General features: G+C 41.3%; 1 protein-coding gene across 1 annotated transcript; it reads left to right on the forward strand.

Annotated features, from left to right (window-relative positions):
* Positions 1 to 519: 519 nt before the first annotated feature.
* On the forward strand, positions 520 to 17000 carry SLC4A1AP (solute carrier family 4 member 1 adaptor protein; the record flags this gene model as incomplete). The annotated part of the gene is made up of 14 exons (XM_081998363.1): positions 520 to 1038; positions 1863 to 2049; positions 2565 to 2687; positions 3528 to 3588; positions 4439 to 4578; positions 4693 to 4853; positions 5994 to 6063; positions 9537 to 9726; positions 10533 to 10644; positions 11254 to 11491; positions 12284 to 12358; positions 13270 to 13340; positions 15658 to 15730; positions 16951 to 17000. The coding sequence occupies 14 exons, from the start codon at positions 520 to 522 to the stop codon at positions 16998 to 17000; spliced, it is 2070 nt and encodes a 689-aa protein (XP_081854489.1).
* Positions 17001 to 19050: the final 2050 nt, after the last annotated feature.

Consider the following 19050-nt stretch of genomic DNA (forward strand, 5'->3'; position numbering starts at 1 on the left):
CTGATTCGCGTGGAGAAACTCCGGGGGCCGCACTCGGCTCGCCCGCCGTCCCCGCAAGGCCCTGCCACTCGCTCGCCCGCCCGCCCGCCCGCCCTCCCCGAGCCCAACTCCGGGCCCGCGGCCGGCCCTCACCCCGGCCCGGGCTCGCCAAGCCCGCCCGCCCGGCGCGGAGCCCCCCCATGGCGCGGAGCCCCCCCCCACCCCTCCGTACCCCTCCGCTCCGCAACCGGCCGCCGAGCCGGAAGTCGGCACCGGTCCGCCACCAGAAGTGGCTCCCCCGCCACCAGTGCCCCTTCGCGCCGGAAAGGGGGGGCGACCACCGACGACGACGACGCTCCCGCCTCCCCTGCCACTACCTCCCTCCCTCTCTCACCCCTTACGCCACCTCGGGCGGCAGTTAAGGCAGCAGCGCCTTTCCCCGGAGCTGCGCGCCCCCCTGGAGCCGCGCCCTACCCCCGGTACTGCAGCCGCGACGGTGCTCGTCCCCGGAGGACTCTATTTAGGGACGGACCCAGAAAGATGGCCGAGGCTATGGAGGCGGAGGTGGCGGCGGCGGCTGAGCCCGCCGGTTTTAAGCGTCCGAGTTGCCCGCTGCCCACCGTGCTCCGCTCTACGGAGGGCAGCGAGCCGGGGCCCAGCCCGCCGCCCCCCGCCCCGGTGGCGCCGCGCTACGAGGAGCCGGCGTGGGGCAGCCGGCCGCCGGCCAGCGCCGGTTACGGGCTGGAGGTGCTGAAGGGCGGCGTGGCTCTGGGCTCGGTGCGGCTGGAGGGCGGCAGCTGGTTCCTGGTGGGGCGGCTGCCCGGCTGCGCAGTGGCCCTGGAGCACCCCTCGGTGTCGCGGCACCACGCTGTGCTGCAGTACCGCGGCGCAGGCTGCTCCCCCGACGGCCCCGACGCCGCCGGCTTCTACGTCTACGACCTGGGTAGCACCCACGGCACCTTCCTCAACAAGGCGCGGGTGCCGCCCCGCACCTACTGCCGGGTGCGGGTGGGACACGGGCTCCGCTTCGGCGGCAGCTCCCGCCTCTTTCTCCTGCAGGTGGGTCGGGGCCCGGGCGGCCCCGCCGCGCTCCCTGAAGCGTGGGTCGGGTGACTCGCGTGGTAAAGGCTTCCCCGGATCAAGCTCAGGAATTTACCTGGCTCCCTCTACCCCTCGCTGGTGTCTTGGGGGGTGACAGCTTCTGGTTTGTGAGGCGGCTTGGATGCTTGGAAAGCAGCCCAGTGCTGCTGTGATGGTGTTACTGAGGGAAAGCAGTCAGCTGTAGGTGTCTGCTGCTGCATCTGCGGTGAGGTTTGTGGCCAAAGGACAGGAGTGGGGCTGTGGGGTCTGCTCTGCCGAGGGCTCAGCCTGAGAACAGGCATGGCAGCTTCTGCAGATGCACAATGAGCGCAAAAAGCATTTCTCTCTGATGGTCTGATGCATCAGGAAAGTCTCTCCAACACTCTGATGCATCAGGACAGTTCAAGCACTAATATTCCTTTGTGATCAAGGGAAGCTTTTATTAGTAGAAAATTAGAAAGTACTTGGAGTGTCCCACATGCACTTCAGAGGTTTTGGTTGCTCGCTCCTCAAATTCTCCGGTGTGGCACTGCTAAAAAAACCTTTGCATTCTGCCTTTCAAATACAGTTATACTTGAGATTGATCTCCCTACAAGTACACAGTAATGCTTATTTCTTTTTTTCACCCTCTTTAGAAAGGATATTAAAACTAGTATATTTGGGGGTGCAAACAGTAACAAATGTGCTTTTAAAAAAGTAAAATTGTTGAACCTATAATGATTTGTTTATGTTAACGTACATAATATGTATGTGTGGGGTTTTTTTTTAAATACACTTCTGGAATGTTACTGTTTGTGACGTAGGGACCCGAAGAGGACCAGGAGTCTGAGTCGGAACTAACTGTGACACAACTGAAGGCACTGCGTAAGCAGCAGCAAGCAAAATTAGAAAAGACAATGTTGGGAGAGGACTCTGATGAGGAAGATGAAAAAGAGGAGAGAAGCAATGAGAGGAGTCAGAACAGCGATATGAGCTGCTCATGGGGAATGGGTAAGTGATGATGCATAAATCAGCTGATACAACTTGGAAGGTCTTTCAGCCAGTTTTCAGTGATTACTAGGGTTGAAATTCCAGCTGGATGCCAAGTGTCCCAATCCAGCGGAAGCTGTTGAGTACAAATTAATCCTTTTCCTTTTAAAAGGAAGAGTGCTGTGACAAGGCAATCTTGCATCTCGTGAGAAGTATGCTAGAACCCCTTTTAAAATCGGAGAAGGTGATTTGCCTATGCCTATAAAAGGCCATGAAACTGGGAGTTTAGGTTAATGCTGTATGTTTTGCTTCTGTAATGCAGTGATGTTCATGTACAAAACTATCTTAAAATGGAATAACTAATAGCAAAAAACAGTGGTTTTCTTGATTGGATGCAGAAATAATATTCAAGTTAAGGGAAATAATTTTAGGATGATATAGCTGATACTTCTTTCAGACTAGTGAAAGTTGAAATATACTGGTCTTCTCTTTCTAACGTTTTGTTGTATTTTTTTTTGCACTTCATATGTCTTTAGGGGAGGATGCTGAAGAGGATGAGGTTGAAGAAAACCCTATTGCTATTGATTTTCAGGATGTACAAGATGCCTTCTATATGAAAGATCCTAGGAAGGCCTTACAGGGCTTTTTTGACAGAGAAGGTACTTCTTTTTCTTTTCTTTTCTTTTTTTAATTAAACTTAATTTTTTTCTATTTAGTGACGTGTGAAATTTCTGCTTATGTTTTCCTTTGGGAACTAAGGTGTGGGAGCTAAATTTTTCTGTTACTTTCTGGGTAAGGTTTTTTGTTTGGTCCAGTTTGGGAGAGGTGTTTGGTTTCTGTTTTATTAAAACTTAGCTCACTGTTGTAGATATGAGACTTAGTAACTAATTTCTAAACTGGGAGTTGCAAAGAGCACCTTGTATTCCTCTGGAGTGACACTCAAACCACACCCATATTTCAACGCTATGATGAAAAATCCAAAACCATCAAATTCTGGATTGTTCTACTTGGAAATTGCTATGATTGTGAGATAGAATTGGAAAGTATAAAAAGACAAAAGGCAATAAATTTATTTAAACTTTTGATGGCTGCTAGTGAAACTTAGAGTTGACTCACTTCCATTTGCTAAAATGAAAAGTCAATCCTCAAGATAAACAGGATCTGTGAATCCAGATTGCAAACTGTCATTACTTCAATCTCATTTACTTTAATACATACAGATGCAAGATTGTTTTTTCTTTGAACTACACATTCCTGAACTGGCCACTTCTGCACTTTTGATCTGAAGAAGCCTTGATTGTGATAAAAAAACAAATGAGCATAATATCATCTGAAGATCCCATGGTTTAAAAAAAAAAAAAAAGGCAAATTCAGTCCTTTGATAATGTAACAAGGGCATTTTGTCTCTTTTGGTTAACCATGACTTTCCTCTCTGGTGTAAAGATTATTTTTGCTTATTTCAATTTTGGTAACTATATCAACTTTCTTTTCCTCTCTAGGCGAAGAGTTAGTATATGAATATGATGATCGTGGGCACAATAGCTGGCTATGCAGGATCAAGTATGTATATCCCCATTCACTTTTGTACATAGAAGTTGGCTTCATTGAGTTCACAAACAAAAGCTGAAGGAATTGTCACTCTTGGCAAAGAGGCCAGCTGGAATTAGACCTAAGCTCTGATACTGAGACAGAAGTTCAAGGATCAGTGCCTATTCAGTGTCTGCACTCCTTTCTGGTCTGACAGAATTTGACGTTCCTTAGAGATGAAAATCAGAAAAGCAAGAGTCTAGATTCTTTCAGTTCCCCTTATTTTGAGAAATACGTGAAATTGAAATACAAGAGAAGAAACTGTGAGATGGTATCTTTTAATTCCTAATGAGAGAGGGGAAAAAATCATTTTACCGTTTACCCAGTTTCAGTTCTTTTATGGTATAAGGCAGATGGGTTCCTGCAAGAGGCCATTAACATCGTTCTTTTATTTGACAGGAGGAGGTGAGGTGGAATTTAAGTCAACAGTATAGATCTCAGATGGATAGGTACTGCTTCAGAAACCTTTGTTTCAATTCGGTGTAAAATATTTGTCACTGGTGTTACATGAATGCAAGATACTGGTGCTTAAAATGATTTGGGTATCAACGTTTAACCTTTTAACTTCTTGTATTGCCAATGGAATGAATATAGGAAGAGTTATTGTTTGGACTAGTAAAATAAAAAATTACTTGCGTGCTTTAGGAAACCCATGCTTGTGTTTTGATTAGTACTGTATGAAATGAAAAGTGAAAATACTTAACACACAAAAAAAAGACTAAAGTGGAAAGAGCAATGCCAACGTGATAAATACAGTATCTGAGTAGCATCCGTGAAAAGCTGTTTGTATTGGAGCTGTCCTCTGATCCTTCAAACTGAACAGGTTGCCTGTGGATGACGCATCAGGGAAACAGCTGGTGGCAGAGGTACTCCATTCAGGAAAGAAAAAGGAAGCAATGGTACAGTGTGCACTGGAAGCTTGCAGGCTACTTGATGCTCGGGGAGTACTGAGGCAAGAAGCAGGTGAATAACCAGTCAAATGCTGTGATCATTCTGAAAGCCCTAAACTAGGGATTTGAGATTGCTCAGTGGCATGCAAATCATTTTGTATCTTGCCCTCTCCCTTACCTTTCCCAGTATCCCGAAAAAGGAAATCAAAGAACTGGGAGGATGAGGATTTTTATGACAGTGATGATGACACCTTCCTTGATCGAACTGGTGCTGTAGAAAAGAAGCGACTGAACAGAATGAAAAAAGCTGGTAAAATAGAAGAAAAACCAGAGACTTATGACTCCCTGGTAAGAATTATTATGACATGCCAGGCTTATTCTCTCATGCATGTGCTATTACTGAGAAGGAGAATAAAAAATATTTCCTGATCTTTTTGTTAGCCTGAACTCTTAGTATCATTTCAGACCTTTAGATATTAATTGATGAAGTTAGAATAAAGTCAGACTAGTTTTGATTGTAGAATAAGAGGCTTTCTAAGCTTTTGAGAGGGGAAAAAATGGGATATAGAAGAAACCTTAGACTTTAACAACAACAAAAGCGATTTGTTATTCCAATTTAGTACACAGTATCCACATTACAGAAACTGTCATTGTGACTGCTACTGACACACATCTACTACCTTAAGCAAAGGGGATGACTGGCCAAAGAGAATGAACTACCTGTTACGAGGAAGTCTCATGGCTTAAGACCAAATCAGTCTGCAAAAAAAGGAGTCTGCAGCTGCTTGTGTTGTCCCTTCTCTGGAGAACAGGGTTCAGTTTGTGAGTTCTGTTACTGTGTACAAGGCTTTTGTCATAAACTAGGGGAGGCAAGAGAACTTTGCACTGAATACTGTTTTTTTGCTTTGTGGACAACATCTACGAATACCTGAAAAAATCGCTTACTTTATTAAAGTGGAAGCATACTACTTTGCTTTTGCCTGTGTAGTATTGCCTTGTACTTAATGGATCACAACAGTGGATGAATGAAACACCAGAACATGATACTTTTAAAATAGTTTTAAGCCATCAGAAAATAATTACAAGCTTTCAAGTGCACAGGGCACATACCAAGGAAAGATTTCATTCTGCTTCAAAGAATAAGCAGCCTGGACTGGCAGAGGTATGACAATGAAAAGTACTACACACACACTAGAGTGTGGGGGAGCAGGGATAGGAGGGGTTGGGGGATCACAGTGGTGGTATAACACTGCTGCAGAAGCATTACACGTATTTTTGTGCTTCAGAAAGAAAATGATTTGAACAGTATGTGAAAGAACTGATAAGTTGTTTAGGAACAATCTAGACTATATTTTTTCAGCCCAGAAACTCCTGGTCAAACATTAGAAGTAGAAAAATTGAGGTAATTTGGTAGGATAGTTGAATAACTCTTAAAAGGGGATTTTAAGAAGATAATTTTTATCTTCTAAGCATGTTGTTCTTTTATAGGTCACAAAGCTAAATGAAGCTGAAAATGAGCTTTCTGAGATAACAGAAAAACTGAAGGCTTCAGGGAAAGGTAAGCCATGAAGTTCATTTGATCATAGTGCTTTCTGTAAAGAACAGTAAAGAGATTAAAACGTATCTTATGGAAATCTGTAACATCTAAGTTAAGGTAAGGAGGTGAGTGTACAAGCTCCTGGAATTTAGGAGCATTATTACTGTTTGTCTGCCCATGTTGGTGAAACTGACCCAGTTTGAGGAACAGTTTTTTCCTACTCTTTCCAAAAATATCTATAAGGTAAGAGCAAACAACTGACAGAGAAAGAAAAGACAGAATCTTTTCTTTCACTTCTGTCATTGCAAATGCATCTTAAAAAGGAAAGGTGGGAGGTGGGAAAAGAGAAATGTGGAATCAAAGCAGTTGACGCTTAGCCTGTATGTTCAGTGAACTCGCTACCTTGTGAGGGTGCTATTCAGGTTCTAGGATTATGCCTTTGTTTATGAAGGCAGAGCCTTTCCAAAGTGGGGACTCCATCTGGCAGTTAGATTTAAAAGCTTACTATACAAATAGCTGCATTTTGCTTTCTGTTACTGTTGATGTCTTGTGGAATGAAAGGAAGGCATGAAAGAAATGTGTTTAGGCTGGTTCTTCATACAAAAAGCTTTTTTAAAAAAGTTGGCATTAATAAAGGCTGCAATGTCAGTTTGTCAGAAGAATTTCTCTCCAGGAAGCATAGCAGCAATCTGACAGCTGGGCTGTCTTTCGGGCATTATACGGGTATGTTTTTCTCAGCTCCACACTGAAACTCATTTGTATCAACAGTTCCATTGGTGATGGATTATACCAGATCACTGTTTAGAAAACCTTACTCTTCCGCTGAGCGTTCTGATGGGTCGGTTCAGTGTGTTTGCAGGAATCGTTTTCAGCATGACTGTACTGATAAGTAGTTAACGATGCACTAGCAGGAGAAGCTAATACTTTATATTGTCTGAGACCTGTAATTCCAAGTTTTCATATGTTATGATGCTTTTGTTTCTGATGATACTGTTTCTCAACAAGCCTGTTAAATCATATTGTAGTAGGCTGGGAGAAGGAAGGATCAGTGCATTTGTAGACTTCTACTAACAGCATATAATTCTGATATATGTTATCATGGATTAATAAATTGTAACTGGTTAAACAGCTAGTTTAGAGCCTTGGAAAAACTGCAGTCTCAGCACTTATTGCAAGACAGTGTAATGCAGTATTGGATGGGAATCTCCTAGAACTAGGACAGGCTAAAACATAGCGAATATTGCATCATCAGGCATTTTGTGTGTGTGTTCTACATACTTGTGTTTTCTCTGATTTCTTTGGATGCCTCAGGTTAATCACAGAAGTTGAATACAAGTGTAAGTCAGGAGCTTTCGTATTCATCATGGGTGATTGCTACCACTGTCATGAGCTGTCTGGCAAAGCTGCTGCATTACATATGGTTCCAAAACCTTAACACAGTTTTGTTTGTTCTAAATGATTTGTAACCTAAGGGCAAGAGTATAGAGAGACCAATGAGTGAATGACAGGCTAAATTGCAACACCTCTTACCAAGCTCTTGGAGGAATTACATGGTTGTCTAAAATCGCAGTCGAAGTTCAGAAATTGTTATCAGGTTCTTCAGAACTAACTACTGATGGACTGACTTGGTATCTCTCATGCACTGAGAGTGCATAAAGCTCTTCAGTCTCATCTTTGGTTGTCTGTTCAGAAGAAACCTATCAATAAGTTGATGGTGCAGTAAATAGCCCCATAGTTTTTTTCCCTGGAATATTAAGTGTAATAGCTGTGATTGGTTCACCTCCTAGGAATGTCAAATCTTACTTCAATAGTGTAGAAACTGCTGCAACAAATACTGAACGCTAACAGTAGCCTTGTAAAAGCTGAACTACCTGATCTTAGGGACTGTTGGTGGAATCAAGAAGAGAATCCTATTTGCAAGAAGGGTAGTCTGACTTGCTGAAGATCACTCACTGACTGTAGCACTCTTAGACTGTTCTGCTGCTAAAGAAATGAGCTATGGAACTGTACCTTTAATTGTTCTAAATTATCTGTTGTGACATTCTACCTTATCTTTGAAATTTAGTGCTTAAATCAAATGATCATTCTGCTCAGCTCCTGCATGCTAGGAGTTTCAGACTGTTATCAATACCTTTCATTGATGATTTTTGTCTCTGCTCGTACAAATAGTTAAGAGGAAAATTAAGAGTATTTCTATCTGAATTTCTTTTATGACATGTTCTGGCATCATTTATATTTGCATGGAGGTGGATGCTACAACTGTTTCTTATCTTTTGGTCCCTTTTAATTCTGTATATCTTTGAACAGTTACTGTTGTGGTTTTCGTATATTTGCAGCTTGTAAACTGTCTTGTTCTAGATAAGAAATATCCTTTTGAGTTGGGTCCGTTTGTAAACATGAGTCTTATTAGACTTTTCTCTAATTATTTAAGTCCTGTAAAACTGCTTGTATATGTACTCTTATTACTATTTTACTTGTACACATTGAAAATTTAAAGTGCTACTTAAGTAGCTCAAGCTGAACTGAAAATAACTCATTGGTCACATAATTATTCTTGTGCATATATATATAAATGCTTATAAAACAGCAAACAAATATCAGATTTGCCACTTTTCATATAGTATTAACAGGCAGAAGACTGCCTGTCAAAGGCTTGTTAAAATTCTTGCAACCACATTTTTCTTTCTTTGCTTCCAAGTTATTTTTGAACACAATATAAAAACTTCTGAAGCATTGTTCAAGCCCAAGAAAAGAGTTTTTCTGGCGTTTTTTGTTGGTGTTTTTGAAATCCATCTGTTAGAATGCTGTATTTATTTTTTTGTAGTCATTAGAGCTTTAGTTTTTCTTCTGAGCTTTGTTTTAATTGGTCAAATATGCATAGAATTATTAATATTTGAAACCAGGTGGAGCAGAAAGACTGCTGCTACTCTTTTTCAAGTACAGAGCAGTGTTTTCTTGTTAGAAGATCCAGTCAAAACAAAGGTAAACTTTGTGTGATTGCCCTAATATATATGAAACTATTCTTGTATGTACTCGGTTATCCAGGGGTGGGAGGCAGCATCATGTGTTGATTCATTTTGAGCTTTGCAAATGTTACATCAACATTCCAGGAAAGCCAAAACGGGATTCCCCATGCAGTGGTGTGGGATTCTTTGTAGCTGTGTTTATTTTAGTCTGACTACAAAAAGAACGTCTAAGTCACAGCAGATACTGAAGTGAGATGAACAAGCTAGAATAGAGACATTTACTCATAAACATTCAATTTTAAGAGAGGTTTTGTTATGTAAGTGGATTAAGGTTTACTGTATGGCTTTTGTTAGGAGAAATGCTTTAATCTTTCCATGGCTAACAACCTTCATTATTTCACCATTCAACAGAAACTTCCAGAGAGGGTGGTTGTTCATACATAACTTATTCTCTAAGGTAGGACTTGATGAGTACAACTTTCATCTCCCCACCTATAACAATATGCATCTTCTGCTTATCTTGCCTAGTCCAGTCCCAGCCAGCAGCTCAAGATTCCTTGGATGAATTCATGACCGAAATAAAATCAGGATGCACCTTAGACAGCGTGGCACGAAAGAAGCTTCACTTGCGGTCATTTGAATTGAAGAAAGAGCAACAGAGACTGAAAGGGTTAATAAAGCTTGTCACGCCTGCAGAGCTGCCTGAGCTGAAGCCACAGTACGTCTTGGCTGAAGTGTAAAATGATTACTTTCACCATTATTAGTGTCTGTGAGCAGCTGGGCAAGCCCAGTGAGCAGACAGCTTTCCAAACACAAGCGCAGGACAACCTTCCAAACTACCTGGCTCATCTCTTTGAAGAGCCACTGTGTCTTTTGGCCATCTCTGCACCTATGGTTGAGGCAGATGCACCACAGCAGTGGGCTAAGATAAGCTCACACAGGGCGGGAAGAGGGAAGGGATTGGAAGCATGGTGTCAGCTTTGTAATTTTTTTACCAACATGCATCCAAAAGGAACTGAAAAACTTTACAGTTATTATGTACAACATGAAAACCACTTTCATTCTGTGAAATGTACCTGGGAGTCAAGTGTAGTGGCTGCTCAACTACTGCCTAGCAACGCTGCTGCAGTTCAAGTGGGCATGTGCTGGGTTCATTATTTGCTAGTGGCAGCTTGATTAGAGGTTTAATTACTTATTAATTTACTTAAATTGAGGTTTGGCTTCCAAGTGTGTTTTTATATATACGTATATATTATATACATGTGTAACTATATGTGTGCAGTTGAATTTGAGGGAGTCTGATAGAGATTTTTTTTCTTCCTCTATGGTAAGTGTCTGAATCCTACAGTATGTATGTAGGACAGAGGAGTCATCTCCTGCAGCTTCCTCAGTGGGTGCTCCAAGTGAGAGAGAAATAAAAGGATTTTTATATATCTACTTCTAATTTGCAGATTTTTTGCATTTGTAAATATGACTTGTTTGATACTTTGTAGACTGTTTTCCTTTGTATCTAATTTTTATTAGGAGTGGGAGTTACAGTCTGGAAGCAGAGAGCAAGCCTAAAAAGATTACCCTGCCTCTCTTTGGTGCAATGAAAGGGGGGAGCAAATTCAAGCTGAAAACTGGAAGCCTAGGGGTAAGTTGGACTCATAAGTGCTGCGAGTGAGAGGCTATTTCTCAGACACCTTCTCAGACTATGGAGACTGTAGGTGGCAGCCATGTCGTCTCACGTGTATGGAAACAGCATGGAGGCGCAAGCCTGCGGCAGTGGAAGGTGCACAGGGCACCAAGCAGTGGCTGTTGGACACTGCTGCCAGGAGTTGCCATTCTGTTCCCTTGTACAGTCAGTCTCCTGGGGCACAGCTGTGGTCCAAAGGTAGTGGATCAAGTGGAGGCAGTCTGGGGACATCCAGTTGAACCACTGCTATACCTCAGCAGCTGGTCCTTTACTTTCTCTTGTTTTTCTTGACCTTTTAGCTAAGATCATAGCCAAGATTGATTCAGTTTCCAGTGTCCCTCTTATGAAAAGACTGTACCCCTTGTCTATGGACTGGACATATTTTTTTAGAAATCTTCCATCTCTACTGATAAGTTTTCTTTAAAACCTAACTATCCTTCATCCTGAGAGTGCTTCCTTACAAGCTGTCTCTATGACAGTAATGTGTGTGCTTTCTCCTGTGATGAACATCTGTGACATCTACCTCCAGATTATCTTAGCACTGATGCACAAGTTTTTCTTCCACAGAAGTTGCCTGTTAAGCGTCCAGACATCCCTGAAAGCTTGTTAAAAATGAAAGATGATGGACCAGAGGAGGAAGAGGAAGAAGAGGAAGAAATGGAGGAGGAGCAACAAGTAGATGCAATAAACAGCAGAACATCAAACCTGGAAATGAAAATGATAACAGAGGAAGAAGTAGGAAAAGAAACTAATGCTACCGACGGTTCTCCTTGCAATAACAAGGATCTAGATTCCCTTCAGGATGGTAAACCATTGGTTTTGATTTTTCCAGTAATGAAGCAGGGTCTGTTACTGCTGAATTTTTCAGAGCTATGTGAATCTCCTAAGGTTTGAGTCATAGGTTCTCTAGCAGATTTCTTTTCCATAGATTTTTACCAGAGTCTCTGTGCCAACAGATGAGTTTCACTTTGTTCTGCTTGAAACTCTGCTTGGCAGTCAGTTTTTCATGCTTTTGGTGAAAATGTCCTGGACTCAGGAAAGGTCCTATTTTGATAAGCCCTGCTTTTATTCAATTGAGTGTCCATATGATAACAAATACAATATATTGTTGTCAGGGAGAGTGACTTAGTAAGAAAAGAAATGTCTGTGTAAAGCTTCAGATCAGTTTGTAAGGATGAAAAATAATTTAAAAAATAGTAATGGAGGAATATCTTCCTTGTATCTGTGTGGCTTATCTCCAATCCATCCTTTTCTATGTCACCTTGATGCATTTGAAAAATCAGTAATGATGTTTCTCAGTAAATAATGTGTTTGACAGAAATCTAATTCTAATTTCTTGTCTTAATGCTGGACAAATTGCTCTTGAAAAGTATGTTTTAACTGGTCACAAGTTTTTCTTTCATATTGTATTGTGATGGACTTAGTGGATGAAATAGTTGGGAGGACTTTTAAGAGAAGAGCTCTTCTGAGACAAATGTAGCTAAGAGTTCCCTTTTGTAGTTTGTCTCAGGGATGCTAATGCTCTACTCATCAGAGTTGCTGCAGAGTGCTCACCTAGCTCTTGTCTTTTCTCCTTTTTTTTTTTTTTCTCCCCTAGGGGTTCACTTTCTGCCTGAGCCAAAGGTACTAAGGAATAAATCTCAGATGGGACCCTCACAAGAGAAATCTCAAGGTGAGCAGTACAATTCAGACTCTGTCGTACAGTAGCCGGTGGATTTAGAAACTGTCTGAAGGAGTTATTGTTGTCTTCTGTCAGTTGAAAGAAACTAAGCCTAATCTAAGCCTAATCTAGAGCCTAAAGTAAGAATCTAGAATTCAAAGGATTCTGTTTTGCTTGGGAAGTGGTAAGTGTATGGTGAAGACACGTCACTTCAATTATGTTTCAGTTCTCCTTGCTTTTCATAGTCATTAACTGCTTTGAGATCCTTTGTCTTTTTTTTTAAAAAATGAGCATGAGAAGAAAAATTATTTTAATTTATCAGCATAAACATAATGCTTTTTCCCCCCTTTATTTTCTCGCAGTAGCTCTTAAGCTACTACAGAAGGACAGCACTTTCCTTTCATAAAGTGACAAATGCTACATAACGTTAGCTAATAGTCTGTTAATGACCCAGATGACCCCTCTACATGTACACACAAAAAAACCCAGATCCTTAAAAAAAAAAATTGTGCTTGGTGTACTGAATATTTGGAGATCTGTATAAATTTTCTATTTTTTCCATAACTCAGACTTTTAAGAATATGTTGTCCTGTCCTCATCATCTCATCCATAGACTTAATCCACAAGAGTCTCAGTATCCCGCAGATGAAGTGGCAGAAAAAACAGGCATACTTCTATCTTCCTGTCTTCCTCTTGCCTGTTACTGTGAAATTACTTTTTTTTAAATAAAAAGTATGTTGGTCCTGCACATTTCCTGCTGTTTCCTTCCAAATCAGTCACTGCAGTGTATGAATTCTGTTGCAGTGAGCTGTCTTGGATTTCCTTTTAGATGTATCCATTTTTATGGGAACTTTATATAAGCTTATTTCTGATAGAATTGGTCGTTCATGATGTGTCATAAAACAAATCTTCTTTCTTGTCAGCATCTGAGGCAGTATGTAAGGAACCTGAAGAGACATCTGAGAAAGTTAAGAAGATCAATAGCTCAAGCAAGGTCAGTTATGATACCATGACTGCTGTAGCTTAACTGTTTCAAGGAATCATTTAGGAGGCTCTTTATTACTGAAACAGTACCAATTTGATTGAGTGGTGGTGTTGGGTTGATAGTTGGACTTGATGATCTTAAAGGTCTTGTCCGACCTTAATGATTCTGTGATTCTGAGTATGAATTGGCGATAATAGTGCTTTTCTACTATGGGGTGTTTCTAATTGTGTTTCTAAGACCCAAACATAGAATCGCACATTGCCATTGGACACAGATGGTTTTTTTGGAGCCTCCAATGAGAAAGTAAAGCAGACCATTTCAATCATGATAGAGGCTCTCAATTCAATCACAAACTTGTTTTTTCACCTTTTCACTTGGCAATTAACCTCTGTTAATTGCTGCTTGTCCTACATCACAAGTCTTGTAGACCATAGGTGCTCTCTGGGCTTTAGGAATGGCATTGCAAAACTTTCTTTGGTGAGTGGCTTGGGAGGCATGTATTGGCTGACACAGAACATGCTGGACTAAAATTGTAGCTAGTCTGTGTTGCCATTACCAAACCTCATCCTTCCCTGTAGATGTGAAAAGAGAGAAGTCTGAGAGATTATTGTCTTTTGCAACCCAATTGTTACTAAATTTCAGTAGATGTACCAGATAATGTTCCTCCTGTGCGTAAGATCTGGATTAAAAAGTGAAGTGCATGAGCCTTGCACATTTTGGGACACAGGCAATTGTCGCCTTCCTGGAGCTGGGAAGGAACTTCGGTGACACTGTGCTCTTAGCCTAAGGATTATTGTGAGGTTCTTCCCCTTAAAGTGCATCCCACACTTCTGCTAACTGCCATCAGAGAAGATTGCTGTGCTTGGTGGGCCATGAGTTGATAATTTCTTTGTGGTGGCCATCTACTTTTAGCCCTGCACCACTTACTTAAAGAAACTTAACTCCTTGCAGCCTGTGTGTGCTAACTGCCACCTTGTTAGTCCTGGCAAAGGACCCAAGGATGGGGTTGGCACAGCCAACAGGACAGAATAGTCCTTTGTTGCTGGCCTATAAAGCTTGTTGATAAAGAAAGCAAAGAGTAAATTTATTCTGTTAAAGCCCAAGTTACACCACTTACCATATGAATACAGGAAAACAAGGCAGCTTCTCAGGCTGAGGCAGTCAAGTAGCACCTCTCATCAGCACAGAGCTCACTCTAACACTGAGCATTCTCCAAATACCAGATGGCTTAGCTGTATTCTCTCTCCTATCACAAATCACTTTTTCCACATGCTGTCTCTGCCTTTGGGCTCAGATCTCGCATGGAAAATATCAACCAGAAGTCAGCTTTGGGTTTTTTTCCTCTTTTAGTATTGGAGGAATAACTTTGAAACATGTAAAACCAGAAAAAAACAATTTTAAAGTGGCTGTTCACGAGCCATATTTAAAAACTGTTCAACTCTGCAGTGTAATGTTTTGGAAAACCTTAGTCTTCCAAAAGATCTGGTTTAGAGGTTAATTTGGGGAAGGAAAGTTTTTTTGAGGGAATGAAAAATTGCTTCAGCTGTATAACTTGAAGACCGTGTCATGATACTACAGAGTAATGTAAATCAGTGCTGAGTAACTTGGCTACGTTTTGAGCTCTCAAGTCTTGCACTCTACAGTTGTATAAATTTTTTTGATAGCTACCTGCAGTTGCTGAGAAAATTATGCTGATGTGGCAAAACTTAAAAATCTAGGAACAAAAAGACATTGCTCTGTCAACATTTGAATTTTAAGTGACCTGTTTTGGTTTGCTTTAAGTATTTTAGTGATGCCAGTGAGACATGAAAAAATTGTGCTTTCTTTTATTTTGAAAAACTAAGCTACCCTTATATAACAGCTGAACTTTTATATACTCCAGTTTGAAAGTCACCTTAAGCCCAAAGTTTTCAGTGGGATTGTGTTTTGAAATCCGTAAAACACTTCTGGAAAGTCCTAAAGTTTTTCCCTGCGTAAAGAAATTCTGTGTCAAATGACACTATCAAACATTAGGATGACAAGATTAAACTGTCCAGAAGTGGACAATTGGCAATGGCCCTGTTTTGATGGAGAGATTGGACTGGATGACCTCCAGAGGTCTCATCTAACCAGCATTTCTATTATTCTATGACTCTACTGGGAATAAACTGGATCTATTTGAGGGTTTGATATTTATTCTTTCCTCTCTATTATTGTTTTCATTCCTGACTCTTGTAGAAATAACCCTCACCTTTCAGTATTTGCCTCTGAATTAGTAAGAGATTTAGTGGCTGTGAGACATTGCTGGAGGAGTGCAGCACCTTAAAAATCTCTTCTCCTTTTGCAGGTCCAACAACCTTTTTTTTCCTCACAGTACCCAGATGATGACCCAGACTACTGCATATGGATTCCTCCTGCAGGTATCAACCATTTCCTTACCATGTTTAGTCTTATAACTCAAGAATCTACTTAATAAGTTGTCAGAGTGTCCTTGTAACTTCTTGGGGGGGAAAAAAAAGTAATTCAGGAACACTTTGCCCAAAACCTGATGTTTTCTGGCATGTTATGCCTCATATTTGTTGTGCTGCCATGCAAGTCTTGCAGTGAAATACAGACCATATCTGCATTAGCTTCATCTCAATGGACAGATACACCTGAAGTGGTTTTTTTGGTTTTGTAACATCTGAGAGTGCTAATTCCATTCACACATGGTGATAAGATCTAGTTGAAAGACAAGCTCAAAACTTCCCTAGGGATGAGTGCTCCAGCAATCTTAGTATTCTCAGTTTTCATAGAAGGCTGAAATCTGAAAAACTTCCTTGCAGGTTTTTGCAAAAATCTACATTGCAATACAAACTTTAGGTCATGTCTTTTGGAGACAAGTCTTGGTATCACTTTGGTGAAGGCACTGAATAACTGACGCACAGATACAATATATGTTAAAGTTGAACAGATTTTTTTACTTTGGAGTGGTTTTAGTTGTGAGGTTATTCTTAAACAGTGTAATGAATTTTCAGTTTCTCTAAAATGGAAAATTGATGTTCATGCATTGATGTTTTCATAGTAAGTTCAAAGCTTAGCTTTCATTTGGTAGATTCATTACTATAATTTTTATGAGGCTGTTGCAGGCTTATGATATAGATAGGCTCAAAAGGGAGTAAGAAAAATGAGAATAAATTCCACTGAAGAAAACTATAATCTGGTGGATCATCCTTTAATGGAAAGACTGCACTTCTGTGGCATATGAATCCACTGGAACAAAATGCCTGATTCAGTAACTCAGAGGCCTGACCTGGGATAGCCAAGTGAGGTGTGTCTGTAAGAGGGAGCTCCTTTTTCTGTCTCTGCCTGCTAATAATCAGACTTGTCTTCTAAGCTGGTATAATAAGAACACCAGAGAAGGAAAAAAAACAACAACAAAAAAACCCCAGGGATATATAATATAATCTTGACACTATTAGTAAGGTTAAGAGGAATGATAAGTATAAATCAAAAGACTATATGAATTGTAATATCCAGTCAGACTTACCCTCTTTTCTTCCTTGCCTGCTGCTGCCTAGAGACTATTTCATACTTGGATACAAATTTATCTTGAATGAGAGGGGAAAAAATAACACAACTATTCCTCTTCATCTCTTAGGTCAAAGCGGTGATGGCAAGACCCATCTTAATGAAAAATATGGCTACTAAGCTTCAAGTGCCCCAGAGTACATCTGAGGTTTGAAGGACCGCTCTATTTTGGACTCTTTCACCACACACTCAGTGAGGGATAAAAGAGTTGGTTTTTCAGAGGCTGCTCCAATTTCAAGGGCATCAGCAGCCACTCTGCCTGTTAGCTCTCCTTGTGTGTCCTCTGTTTGTCTTCCAGCTGCTTTTTTAAAAGTAAAAGCCTACACATTCTTCTGTCTCTTCTTCCACTTTTAGCCTTGTCCTTTTTATTTGGCTTAAAACTCTAGGCTTATCTTTCCTTTTGTAAATAAAAATATACAAAAAGTATATTAAAAAAACACACCTCTGTATACTTACAGGCTTGATAAAACTTATTCATGTTGGTTTTATGCAATTAAAATGAGAAACATTCCTGGTTTGCTTCTCTGGCTGTTCTTCGAAAATACTGTCATGGTAACACTAACTAAAACTTGAGGGGTTTTTTTTCTTTCCTGTGGAAAAAGGAAACACTCAGGAAAAAAGTTCACTCCTCCCTTGTACGGAGTGGATGGGAAAGGGTGAGCGTACACAAAGGTGTAGAAGAACTGAAGAGGCTGGCACTGCTTATCTAGAATCAAAGCATAACAAGAAACGATGTAAGGATACCCTGGAGAAGCTTATAATGAAGCCTGTTCTTTTCCTGTTGCAACACAAGAGCAAAGCGCCATCTTAACACGATTTGAGGCATGCTGGTTCTTTAACTTACCGAGAAGATGGTTTTGAATGTCCGTGTAACGAGGCTATGAAATTCTTCGCCATCAAAAGGTTGTTAGAGCTCTGAACAAAGAGCGAACGGGCCTCTTCATAAAGAGGCGACAGCAAAAGGACCTAATCCTTCCCCTTGTACCCCTCTTGCTACAGCAATGGCAGCCTCCTGCTAGCAGGAGGGCAGGCCCCACCTCTTTTCTTCAGACCAGGAAGTGCTCAAGTATAACAATATAGGCTTTTCTGTCTCATATATGAATATGTATGTCTGAAGGAGGATAAAAATATGTATAAATGTGTTATTTGTGGATCCACTTCCTATATGTATTTATAGATGTGCCTATTTAGTAAGTGCTATATATATCTAAAAATCTATAACTTAAGTACCCATCCATAAAAGTGGGGGTATAAATTGGATAAACACTCTTTAATAAGAGGTCATGAAATGAAAAATGGAAGTAATTAAACAAAAGCAAAGGGCAGGTTTATGGCCCCACTTTCTGAGACTGCGGATCAAGCCCTGTTTGGGTGTGGAGGGAGCTAGAGGGCAGGGGGCTGTGAGCAAGCTGCAGCATGCCCAGGGCTACGGACCCCTCCAAGGAGGCCACCAAGGGGCTGCCAGGACTCTGGGGGCAATGCCAGGCCTGCTTGTCGCTGCCCAACAGCCCTGGGCTCTCAAAGAAAAATGGATCTTTTCTGTTTGTTGCACTTAGAGTCAAGCCTTTAACTTCTAAGCAGTGGTTTCTTCCAGACGGCGAGTGCTGGTAGGATTTGGGACCTGAAGACCCCAACTCAGTAACATGGTCATCGTTCATCAGCTCCCCTAAGCAGTCACCAACTGGGGGGAATCTGGTCCCCTGGATTACTCACAGTTGCCCCAGAGCCTGTGTTGTGGTAAAGGCAAGGGTCACACAGGGCATCTGACGGATTGTAAAGCTCCGGGCACAAGCACACAGTGGCGAGGAAAGCTGTAGAAACACTACTGTTGTGCTCTGGGGTCCCACATCCTTTGGCCTGCTTCCCCCGGACAGTGGCTGCATCTTAATGGATGAATTGCAGAGGACACGTCAGAAGCTGAGGAGAAGGGATAATCATACAACTCCTCTGGTTCTTGCAACGGTAGTGTTGGAGCAACGGAGCTCACTCCAATTTTACCCCACAGAGAATGTAAAACAGTTTGGCACCTTGGCATTTTGTAGGGTTTTACTTAGTATGCTCAAGTGGCAAAACAGCATCTTCATTCTCCCTGTAATCTTCAACATATTTAGCTTTTTTTTTTTCTTTTTTGTCAGCATCTGCATACCAGACTGGGCAACCTGAAGCTTCC

This window comes from Phaethon aethereus (genome assembly GCF_964289735.1).
Source record: "Phaethon aethereus genome assembly, chromosome: 3".
In the NCBI taxonomy this organism is placed as follows: domain Eukaryota; kingdom Metazoa; phylum Chordata; class Aves; order Phaethontiformes; family Phaethontidae; genus Phaethon; species Phaethon aethereus.